The sequence below is a fragment of the Mustela lutreola genome, chromosome 7 (genome assembly GCF_030435805.1).
Source record: "Mustela lutreola isolate mMusLut2 chromosome 7, mMusLut2.pri, whole genome shotgun sequence".
NCBI classification, from domain to species: domain Eukaryota; kingdom Metazoa; phylum Chordata; class Mammalia; order Carnivora; family Mustelidae; genus Mustela; species Mustela lutreola.
This window is the reverse complement of record NC_081296.1, coordinates 152,773,009-152,785,861: the sequence shown is the minus strand read 5'-3', so window position 1 is coordinate 152,785,861 and position 12,853 is coordinate 152,773,009. Positions and strand designations below refer to the sequence as shown.

Genomic DNA, 12,853 nt, shown 5'->3' with positions numbered 1-12,853 from the left:
AAAAACAGACAATCATATCAAAAAATGGGCAGAATATATGAACAGACACTTCTCCAATCAAAACATACAAATGGCTATCAGACACATGAAAAAATGTTCATCATCACTAGCCCTCAGGGAGATTCAAATTAAAACCACATTGAGATATCACCTTACACCGGTTAGAATGGCCAAAATTAGCAAGACAGGAAACAACTAGTGTTGGAGGGGATGTGGAGATAGGGGAACCCTCTTCCACTGTTGGTGGGAATGCAAGTTGGTGCAGCCTCTTTGGAGAACAGTGTGGAGATTCCTCAAGAAATTAAAAATAGAACTTCCCTATGACCCTGCCATTGCACTCCTGGGTTTTACCCCAAAGATACAGATGTAGTAAAATGAAGGGCCATCTGTACCTTAATGTTTATAGCAGCAATGGCCACGGTGGCCAAACTGTGGAAAGAACCAAGATGCCCTTCAACGGATGAATGGATAAGGAAGATGTGATCCATATACACTATGGAGTATGATGCCTCCATCAGAAAGGATGAATACCCAACTTTTGTAACAACATGGACGGGACTGGAAGAGATGATGCTGAGTGAAATAAGTCAAGCAGAGAGAGTCAATTATCATATGGTTTCACTTATTTGTGGAGCATAACAAATAGCATGGAGGACATGGGGAGTTAAGAAGGAGAAAGCAGTTTGGGGAAATTGGAAGGGGAGGTGAACCATGAGAGACTATGGTCTCTAAATAACAATCTGAGGGGTTTGAAGAGGCAGGGAGGTGGGAGGTTGTGGTACCAGGTGTTGGGTATTATAGAAGGCATGGATTGCATGGATCAATGGTTGTTGTGAAAAAATAAAGAATACTGTTATGCCGAAAATAAATTTAAAATAATCAACGATGAAAAAAAACAAACTAATGATGTACTATACATTAGATAATTGCACTTAATAAAAAAAAGGATGAATACTTAAAAGCTACAAAGAACTTACCAAACTCAACACCCCAAAATGAATTAATCCAGTCAAGAAATGTGGAGAACACAAGAACAAACATTTCTCCAAAGAGGACATACAAATGGCCAAGAGACACATGAAAAAATACTCCACATCATTTAGCATCAGGGAAATATAAATCAAAACCACAATATGATATGACAACACAGGTGACAAAGGCTACAATGACAAGACAGGAAACAACAAGTGTTGGCAAGGATGTGGCAAAGGGGAACCCTCTTGCATTATTGGTAGTAATTCGACCTGGTGCAGCCACTCTGGAAACAATATGTTGGTGCACATTCCAGAGCTCAGGACACCCTGGGAAGTAATACCATGGATGACAGGTAGTGTCTCTGGAGGAGGAATATGGTTACTTGGGGCCTTCAGGGCCCTCTGACCACAAGTCCCAGCCACACGTGGGGGTGCAGACAGAACCTGGGAAGTGACCGGTTCCTGTAGGGCTCTGCTGTGTCCAATGCTGGGAACAAACCCATGCTTAGGGCTCCTCTATATTCCTGCCTCTGAGTCACAATTTCCCTTATAACCTCACACTCTGGGGAAATGTTTCAGGTACCCCTGAGCCTTCATCGATTCAGTCATTACAAGATGCTAAATAACACAAATGATCTTATTTACGTCCTCTCCATTTAAAGATGTGATCCTGCTTATGTAATGACTTAGGTTTCAAAGACATATTCCATGGACTGTTATAGGGGAAGATCTGCTCCAGAGCTTACACAAAAGTATATAACAGCCAATATCTACAAGGAGGCATCACCACCCTAAGTGGAAACTGTGTTTATACATTAGCAAATGTATAAACACATATCCTGACTTGGGTGTTAACCCAAAGTTGACATCAAAATATTCTTTCCTCATGAAAATATGGCTTTAGAAACAATGACAATTTTGGACATTCCATTTTATGTGTTCATAATGATATGATTCCTGTGTAGTGTCTTTTAAAATAATATAAACTTATGTAAGTATCCATCTGTCATCTATCTGTACGATAGTCAACCGATCTCCATTTGAAGTCTACTCATCTATCTCAGCATTTATCCACTTGCTGCAGGTTTTTCAGGAATATGAATAGAAGCCCCACAATCTCTTATTAGACTTCTAATGATTAGGTCCTAATAATTTCTGAGTCATTAACACCATTTCCTTCAGGGTAGTATTTGAGTGTCATTAACTCCATGCCTGAATTAATGATCATCTCTGTGCTGCATAAGAGAAAAGTTACCCACTTTTCTTTAAAGCAAGATCCTCCTCCTCCAACAGATAACAGGCCCCTGTGTGAGGTGGATTTCTCAGGACCAGGGAGGCACCCTCCAAGCATAGGAACAGAATAGGTGCCTCGTGTTGGTGTCCATGCACTTGAGGACAGAGATAACACTTACACGTTTGGCAGACATCTTCGCAGACAAAGCCCATCAGAAGAGACCATTAGGATCAAAGGTCCCCAGATGCACCCATGCTGTGCATGTAGTTGTTCATTTGGAAAGCTGTAGCTACAAAGTGTGGATCCCATTAAGTATCTTTTTGAAAAATAGTTTAGATTAAAATGAATTTTGAATCATTCATTTATTCAACATTTATTCTTATGCTCAGAAAGTCAGGCCATCTATTGACCTGCTTCCAACACAGCTCATAGACCAAGGGCTCACTCATCCCAGACCAACATACCTTGTGAGTTCAACAAGGAGATGCTCATGGGTGGTCCTGGAAGGTCCGGAGGAGCCTAACTCTGTCCAGTTGACTTCTAAGGACAGGCTCCCTCCCACACATGCAAACTTCTCCTCAACCTCTAGGGTAAAATTCACTCTCAGGTGTGGTAGCTCACAGCTCTCTCTTCAGACAGGGTGAGGTCTCTGGGGAAGGCAGAGCCTTGGTCTGGAAGAAAATGAGTTTCTAGGCCCTTCTCTGTGTCTGGTGACAGCTCCCCAAAGAGATGGTCCAGATGTCAGACATGGGACCATTGGGATGGTTGTGAGTGTCATGAGTGACGGGGCCTTGTGCTAAGGTATCCTGTCCCAGGTGCTGCTTCAGGAGTCAGGCTCATGACTGGTGATGGACTGACAGACCCTGCACCTCACGATCACCATCTGCAGATTCTCCATGTCATGCAGTAATTTCTGGTGGCAATGAATCCACCAACCCCAAGTGACTAGGGGCAGTGAATTGGTTTATAAATCATAGGTAAAGCACACATGATGCTCCATCCAACAAGAGCTACATGTACATCTCCAGAGTCACATCCAAGAACGAGTTCTTGCAGCTGACTGATCTCAGTGCCACCAAGGTCCTGGTCATGTATTACTGGTAGAGACATAGTGAGAGAATGTCAGTGTGAGCCCAAACCCAAACCTCCCTGCAGGAACACAGGAGAGGCTGGGCTGCAGGAACAGTCAGGACACCAGTGGGCGCTAGGATCACCAGGGGGCGCTTGGGTCACTAGGGGCACTCAGGACACCAGGGGGCTCTAAGACCCACCAAATACAGGGTAGGTCTAGCTGCTGGTGAAGAAGGTGAATTGTTTTCCTTCTCAACTAGAAAAATATGTACTGGGCTTGAGGGAGTGTGGTTTTGTACAGGTTCTGATATTTTAGTATTTATTTATTTAGTATTTTAGTATTGTATGTTATAATCATTGAGTTTCAAGGTGAAATAATTTTTACACTAAAATATATTTTATGTGTTCTCTGGAAATAAAAGATGAAAAATATATATTCCAAAGATACAATAATGTGAAGCTATTTCCTCTTATCCTTTCAGATTTTATTAATATGTATTGATATTTCTAACTACAAAGCAATTGGATTTTAATATATAACAATTAAATGCATAGTTTAAAAATATCTAGAGTAATTTATTTATTAAGTATTTTAATAATATTATTATTAAATATTTTAATACTATTTAATACTCTTAAACACCCTTATTAAATTTCTCAATTAAATACTTCTATAAATAGTTCCTAAATAATAAAATTGAATGATGACAAAATATCAGTATTTGGGATTATCCTTAACTGACTTCAATATATCCACATACTATACATGAATTAATTTTTCATTTTTCACTTCAAATGTAGTCATTCATTAGACTGTTCTTGACAAAATCAGTATTGCTCTGTGTTTTGGAAAGATGACATCATCTTGAGACTCTCATCTGCACTCTTGCTTCGGCAAGGCTTTAAGAATCGCCCCCAGGATGAGGAGAACCTGTCTTCCCTCATCGGTGTTCAAGGACCAGGGGTCTTTCCCTTCTTAGATCTCATGATCTTTTCATCATCTCTTTACTCCTCATTATCCTCACTCAGCTCTTGACCCAAACACACATGACACTTCATTCATAGAATTTTGATTGTTAGCCCTTCACATGTCTGACACATTTTGGCACTTACAAGCCACAAGAACATACCAGAAGCTCCATGTATTAGTCATGGTTCTCCTGAGGAAAGGAACACATAGCCCACTGCATATATCACTAAAGAGTCTGAGAAGTTCCATGATCTGCTGTCACAAGGTGGAGACCCAGGACGGCCAGGGATGAAAGTCTCATCAGATTCCCAGTGTGGTCTATTCAGAGATCCTGGGGACCTGAAGGTGTAACTGCATCCAAGGGCAGGAGGTGACCAGTGTCCCTGCTCAAACATGCACACAGGAAATAAGTGTGAGAGAATTCCTCCTCCTTCAGCCTTTTATTCTACTCAGAACCTTCATGGATTGGATGATGCTCACATACAGAGAGACCATGGATGCAAATGCCAATCCATTCCAGAAACAGCATCACAGACACCCAGAGAAACAATGTTCAATCTGCTCTACCATGTCACTATCACACTGACACATCGAGCTAACAATCAACCATCAACGTCCCATAAACTGGGCCTCCATACTCATTGCCTTAATCACACTCATTCTGCAAACACAGAAAATAACACAGTCACAATTTCACCATATATGATACAAGTATCCTGCATACAACCAAAACCATCTGAAACCTTCCCCAGAAGAGGAGGTGAAGCTCTTCAGTGGTGTTTTCTCTTCTCATTGATATCCTTAAACTGAAATACTATGATGCATAATTAAGAATTCTTAAATGCAATGATATAAAGTCAATACATCTTATGTACATGGCAAAGAAAAAGAAAGAAACAAAACAAAAACATATCCATATTTTAAAAAAAAAATAAGTAGGATGTAAGCATGATAGCTAAGGTCCTCATTTCTGTAAATGGAAAGACTGAAAACTGGGATATAGAGCTGCTTTCATACTCTACTGATGATGTATTCTCTCTCTTGTCAGCCAAGTCTTCAAGCTGTGCCAAGCCATTACCTGGCACGATGACCAATATCTTCTTTCCAGAAGGATCTTGAATTTGCCTCAAATTTGCAAGATGTTGCCACTGAATTAATGTTGTAATCCTGCCTTCATGAGGGAAATTCTGTCGTATAAAACAGGTGCTCTAGGGAGGTGGAGAACATCATAAGACAAGTGAATTCCCTCTGAGGAACTAACTGAAGATATTGGAGGGAACTGGGTAGGAGATTGGTTGAGCCTGGTGGTGGATATTGTGGAGGGCACGTATTGTATGGAGCACTGGGCATGGTGCATAAACAATGAATTCTGGAACACTGAAAAGAAATTTAAAAATTAAATACATTTTTAAAAATAAATAAATAATTTTTAAAAAGACTAGTGAGTTCCACCTTTAACTGGTGTCTGAAAATCATACAGAATCAAATGTGAACCAGGTTCAACTTTTTCTTCCCCTCAGAAGTAATTGTAGAGCTCTCCCCATGAGACCATATATGTAGGTTAGGAGAGAGAAAGCAGTACAGCAGGATGGGAAATCATGGACATGTAGAAAATTCTTCATGTGACTTACCTGTGTCTTCAGGATCTCTTCAGACACCATCATTTCTTCCATAGGCTGATGGAGTATCACTGTACATGCTCCACTTTATGGCTTGGACATTCAAATAACACCCACTTCAAGATGGACAGCTCAATTTCCATGGCAACCTAGTGACTCGGGCTTGAACCTATAGTTCCTAAGATCCAGGAACAGGCTTCCAGCTATTTCTCAAAAGAAGAATCATGATCTGCAAAGAATGGCGGGGTTTTACTCCAAAATTTTAAAGTCCAAGACTGTGATTTACCTGCCACAGCTCTTAACAACTTGTGCAGCACAAACTGGACATGGGAATGGGCATGGGGTGAACTTCACCATCCCTACATCCTCTATATCCATGACGGTAGCACTAATCTTAGCAGTTCTTCAAGGAGCATGTATCAGCAAAATGTCCTATTCTAGAAAGATGTAATTATATACATCAGTATGTTCATCCTCACAAGATACCACTACACCTGCACTAAGAATGGCTACAATACAGAAAGGCAGACAATACCATATGCCAACAAGCATGTACAGAATGGAGGTTTATTATTCATTTCCAGCTGAAATTTCACCTGCAGAAAGAACATATGTAATTAGATCCCATGATAAGAGAGCCTGAGAAGGCCCAGGCTCCGTCCTCTACAAGCTCGAAGGGATGGTGGAATAAATTATTCTCAGGCTGTTGGATGGAGAACCAGGGAACCCCTGGATGTATTGCTCAGTCCAAGAGTAGGGTAGGAAAAGAGGAGATGAGCAGTTCAGGCAATGAGATTGAAATAAAAGGGTACCTTCCTCCTTCTTATGCCTTTGTTCTCCAGGTTCTTAGTGGGTTGGAGGATACTCACCTCCACTCAGAAAGGAAAACTGTTACACAGCAGGGATCCAATGCTAATCTCACCTAGAAGCACACTGATTCCTATGGAAATCCAAGGTTTCTGTGCAAGACTTGTAGACTCAGCCAGGTCTGTGCCTCTCGGTAGTGTGGGGGATGGACTCCTCTGTGACCTCAACTTTCTAAGGGGGTCAAGAAATATATCTTCCTTTTTTTAATATCTTCGATATTTTCTTGTTTCAAAGATGGTGTGATAAGTACCCAGTGCTTTATATATTGAGGCTCAAAATGGCACTCTGCTGTTTTATTTCAGAATATCTTAACCTTATTTCCCTTCCTCCTCTGATCCAGTGGTCCTATGAGCACTACTGCTGTTTTAATGTGGAAAACCCGGTGAATATTATTCAATAAGTATATGATTTTGCAGTAAGTGACTGTTGCCACCTGGGGTCCAGACACATACTCTCACCCAACAAGTCACAAGGAGAAGAAAACACTTGTCAGCAATGAGACAGTCACTTTGAGCAGGAAGTCAGAGGCCTCAAAAGTATGAGAATGTCAGGGATATTGTCAGCATCACTCAGTTTCCCACTGCAGTGGACATTGCTGCATTGTGAATGGTTTGACTGGATGGAAGTGTTCTTGATGCACAGGATCCTTTCAGGAATGGAAACTACTGGATATGAAGACAGAACACAAGTCTTATGTTCACCCTGTGGGATCAAAGGGACTGATCTAAGAAAACCTAAACTGAGGTTGATCAGAATTGCACCTGAAACTGAATTCCTCCATCTTGTCATTTTCCCTAAGATTCTACCTTCTTTGGTGTGCTACAAAATGCAGTTCTGTTGAGGGTTTGTTGATTCAGAGAAGTCTCTGGTGTGTACTGGTGTGTACTATAAAAAAGTAAAATATTAAAAAGAAGATGTGGTGTATGTGGAGAGAGTGGAACGTTATTCACTCATACAAGAAAATGAAATCTTGAAAATTCCAATGACTTGGATGGAGCTGGAGAGGTTTTTTAAATTTATATTTTATTTATTTTCAGCATAACAGTATTCATTATTTTTGCACCACACCCAGTGCTCCATGCAATCCGTGCCCTCTATAATGCCCACCACCTGGTACCCTGACCTCCCACCCCCGGCCCCTTCAAAACCCTCAGATTGTTTTTCAGAGTCCATAGTCTCTCATGATTCACCTCCCCTTCCAATTTCCCTGAACTGCCTTCTCCTCTCTAACTCCCCTTGTCCTCCATGCTATTTGTTATGCTCCACAAATAAGTGAAGCCATATGATAATTGACTCTCTCTGCTTGACTTATTTCACTCAGCATCATCTCTTCCAGTCCCATCCATGTTGCTACAAAAGTTGGGGTTGGGTATTCATCCTTTTTTTTTTTTTTTTTTTTTTTGGTATTCATCCTTTCTGAAGGAGGCATAATACCCCATAGTGTACATGGACCACATCTTCCTTATCCATTCATCCATTGAAGGGCATCTTGGTTCTTTCCACAGTTTGGCCACCGTGGCCATTGCTGCTATAAACAATGGGGTACAGATGGCCCTTCTTTTCACTACATCTGTATATTTGGGGTAAATACCCAGTAGTGCGATGGCAGGGTCATAGGGAAGTTCTATTTTTAATTTCTTGAGGAATCTCCACACTGTTCTCCAAAGTGGCTGCACCAACTTTCTGAGCTTCTAACTCAACCTTCTCTGGTCCACTCTTGCTGCCTTTAGTTCTCTTCTCCACAGACAGCAGAAACCGTTCCTGAACAACAAGGGAGTTCTTCTCTTTTTGGAACAAAGAACTCCTGGGTCAAGAGGGTGTGTGGATGAGGCTGAAGCAAGTGGCTTCTGTCTGCTCTTTCAGATCTTCCTCCAGATGGTGCTTCCAACTGCTGCCTTCAGAGCTGTCAGTCATTAAAACCAGTGATTACTGATACAGACAACAACACAACTGTATCCACAAGGATTGATTCTGGGGCAAAGAAGCCTTACAGACAAAGTACATAGAGTGAGATGATCCATTTATGAATTCTACAGAATTAAAGCCAGTATAAAGTGGCATGAGAAAGAACAATATTAACGAGGGGACAGGGTAAATAAGGGAAACAGAAGGAATTCCAGGTGGGAAATTCTGGAAATTTTAGGGAGAATTGATGCACTCACTGTCAATAAAGTTGACTGTGACACTTATGTTTGTCATATCACACACTCCATATGTGGGCTGTTGATCTTGTGTCGAATATACATGTCAAACTTATTATAGGTAATAACAAAGGTGATTCTAGAGGAACGCAGAGAAAGTGAAATGTTAAAGACATGAAAATACACCTACACGATGCTGATTTTCTCTGTATTTATGATAAAGTATAATATAAGCAAAATAAATCCATCCTCATTAGAGGAAGGGATCCACATTCCTCATAGCCTGATATTCTGTCCTGTAGATGATTCGGGGTGGGGGCAGCACATCCTGTTTGGGGAGCACTGACCTAGGTCCTGGGGTTAATCTCACCCCGTATATGTTCATGGCCACCTTACAAACACAAGTATACACCCTGGAAAGTTACATAATAAAAAATATTTTTTTTCAAAATTGGTCATTAGCACTAAATTAAAGGTATTCGCAACTGCGTGGGTCACTGCCTCTCTGTCAGAATACATCCCTAAGCTGAATATATAGCCAGACGACATGCAAATAGGGCCTTCCCTCTGCTGATTTAACCAGCACAGACAAGATCCTGCAGCTGAGAGAGGAGCCCCAGGCCCGGGATACCCAGGTGTTCACTCAGTGATCAGGACAGAATACAGACAACTCACCATGGAATTTGTGCTGGGCTGGGTTTTCCTTCTTGCTCTTTTAAAAGGTAATTTATGAAGAAAAAAAGAAATTGAGTATATGAGTGGATATGAGTGAGAGAAACACTGGATATGTGATAGTTTACTGACCAAGCTGTCTTCCATCTGCAGGTGTCCAGTGTGAGGTGCAGCTGGTGGAGTCTGGGGGAGACCTGGTGAAGCCTGGGGGGTCCCTGAGACTCTCCTGTGCAGCCTCTGGATTCACCTTCAGCAACTACTACATGGACTGGGTCCGCCAGGCTCCAGGGAAGGGGCTGCAGTGGGTAGCACGTATTAACAATACTGGTAGTAGCACAAGCTAAGCAGACTCTGTGAAGGGCCGATTCACCATCTCCAGAGACAATGGCAAGAACACACTTTATCTGCAGATGAACAGCCTGAGAGTCGAGGACACAGCCGTGTATTACTGTGCAGCAGACACAGTGAGGGGCCTTCAGTGTGAGCCAGGACAGAAACCTCCCTGTTGTCACAGGATGTGCTGAGCTGCAGGGGCACTCAGGGCAGCAGAGAGTGCTCAGCATCCACAGGGCAGAGATCAGACCCAGGAGCAGGTGCAGTGGGGTACGACTTCCTTTTGAGATCAGGGATTTCCTCTCCAGACTCTCAGTTGTCCACAAGGATATATTTTTTTTCTTCCATAGCTAATACCTCATGTTCTCCATACAGCCAACCACAAGAATATAACTTTGCCTCCACATAACTGAGATATCACCAGTCTCTGGGGAACTTCCCTTCATCAACCTCTTCTATGTCCCATTTTCGTTCTCCACAGAAGCACATGCTGCAGATTCCCATCGTCCTTAAGAAGCACCTGCACAGCCCAGGCTTTCTGCATGCTGCATGCCTGTTCTCTGCCCTCAGGGGGTACATACTGTCCCCACATGTTTATTAGCTTCCCCCAGGATGACTGCCCAAATCAGTTCTTGACCTTCTGGCTCCATTGTATCCTCTGGCTCATTATACATGGGGGTGGACACAGGTGATCAGGAACTGCCTCTCTGTAGGCACCACTCCATTTTCTGGATGGAAAAACAACCCACTTGTTATGAGGGCTCTCAGATTTCCCCAAGAAAGTGGTGGGATGACAACCCAGAGAGGGAAACCTGCTGGGTCCTGTTCTGGTGGGGAGAGTCCATGAAAGCATCTTTGGTGAATGTGTTTGAGATGTGTTTCCTGGCTTCCAAACAGGGAATCCATGTGAATCCTGAGATCCTGTGCTGTCCCTTGAATATCCATCAGAAACCAGCCCCCAACCTCACTCTCTCCTTCTTCTGACTTCTTCCTCAATCTGTCCTGGACCATGAGCCCCATGGAGCTGGAGCCCTATAACTCTTCCCAGATTTTCACCATGTGCAAGATGGAGAGAGGCTCAATAGTGAATGTCTACCATGATGTCAGAGCCCTAAATTGTGGCTGCAATTGAGATCTACGGCTCAAACCATGATCCAGAATTTAAATATTATATCAACTACTACAGGAGACAATATTGTCACTTCCTCTCATATCCTTGCTTTTGTCCCATCGACTGGCCAGGATTTCCCCTAGAGAATTCATAAATAACTTCTGGGAGGTTTACTCTCTTGATTTCCCATGAAACCAGTACTGAAAACTGCACATCAGAGAAGTCACAGGAATGGGGCCATCTGAGGGGGGTCGGCATGGAATCCATCTTCTGTGTCTGAGGTGAATCTGTGCCCTTGTAGCTGGAGCAGTGTCAGGCCCAGTCCTCACCTCAGCATGAAGCTCCTGGAGATGGCCGGTCCCAAGAAGAGGGAAACTCATTAGGGGTCTTCTGTCTATTGAAAGCTGTCCTGTGCGTATATCTCAGACATTTCAGGAATGTCTAAAAACAGCTCCTAATCTAATGTACCTGTCCCCTGTGACTCTCCTTGTGTTGGGTGCACGGGTACAGATGAACCCAGACAAGGAGACCCAGGTGCGCAGCACCGCACAAACTCTCTCACTTACCTGTGTCACCACAGAGTTCTCTTGAACATCCTGCTCAAGAATGTTTGGATCAACCAGGAAAGCAAAGAAGAAATTAAACAATTTCGGGAAACAAATGAAGATGAGGACACTTTGATCCAAAAACTATGGGATACAGCAAAGGCGGTCCTAAGGGGGAAATACATAGCCATCCAAGCCTCCCTCAAAAAAAATAGAAAAATCCAGAATATACCAACTGTCTCTACACCTTAAAGAACTGGAGAATCAACCACAAATCAAACCAACTCCACACATAAGAATGGAAATCATCAAGATTAGAGCTGAGATCAATGAGGTAGAAACCAGAGATACAGTAGAACGTATCAATGAAACTAGAAGCTGGGTTTTTGAAAGAATCAATAATATCAATAAACCATTGGCCACACTAATCCAAAAGAAAAGAGAGAAAGCCCAAATTCATAAAATTATGAATGAAAAGGGGGAGATCACAATGAACACTAAGGAAGTAGAAACAATCATCAGAAGTTATTATCAACAGTTATATGCCAATAAGTTTAGCAACCTAGATGAAATGGATGCATTCCTGGAAAACTATAAACAAACAAAATTCAACCAGGAAGAAATTGACAACCTGAATACACCGATATCTAATAACGAGATTAAAGCAGTGATCAAAAACCTCCCAAAAAACAAGAGCACAGGACCTGACAGATTCCCTCGGGAATTCTACCAAACTTTCAAAGAAGAATAACACCTATTCTCCTTAAGCTGTTTCAAAAAATTGAAGCAGAAGGAAAACTTCCAGACTCTTTCTATGAAGCCAGCATTACCCTAATCCCCAAACCAGGCAAAGACCCTACCACAAAGGAGAATTTCAGACTAATATCACTGATGAATATGGATGCTAAGACTCTCAACAAGATCCTAGCCAACAGGATCCAACAGCACATTAAAAAGATTATCCACCATGATCAGGTGGGATTCATCCCTGGGCTACAAGGATGGTTCAACATTTGCAAATCAATCAATGTGATACAACAAATTAATAGGAGAAGAGAGAAGAACCACATGGTCCTCTCAATTGATGCAGAAAAAGCATTTGACAAAATCCAGCATCCGTTCCTGATTAAAACGCTTCACGAAGTATAGGGATAGAGGGAACATTCCTGAACCTCATCAAATCTATCTATGAAAGACCCACGGAAAATATCATCCTCAATGGGAAAAAGCTTGCAGCCTTCCCATTGAGATCAGGAACACGACAAGGATGCCCACTCTCACCACTCTTGTTCAACATAGTATTAGAAGTCTTAGCA

The 12,853-nt window shown here is 42.1% G+C and overlaps 1 pseudogene and 1 gene segment (V, D, J or C); both read left to right on the top strand.

The window, feature by feature from the left end:
* LOC131835182 (immunoglobulin heavy variable 3-74-like) overlaps positions 1-12,853 on the top strand; it is a 168,657-nt pseudogene that overhangs the window by 33,773 nt on the left and 122,031 nt on the right.
* Positions 9,538-12,853, top strand: part of LOC131835175 (Ig gamma chain C region-like) — a 189,527-nt gene continuing 186,211 nt past the window's right edge. The window contains 1 exon segment of the C gene segment in view: positions 9,538-9,598. Within this exon segment, the coding sequence occupies positions 9,553-9,598 (46 nt within the window).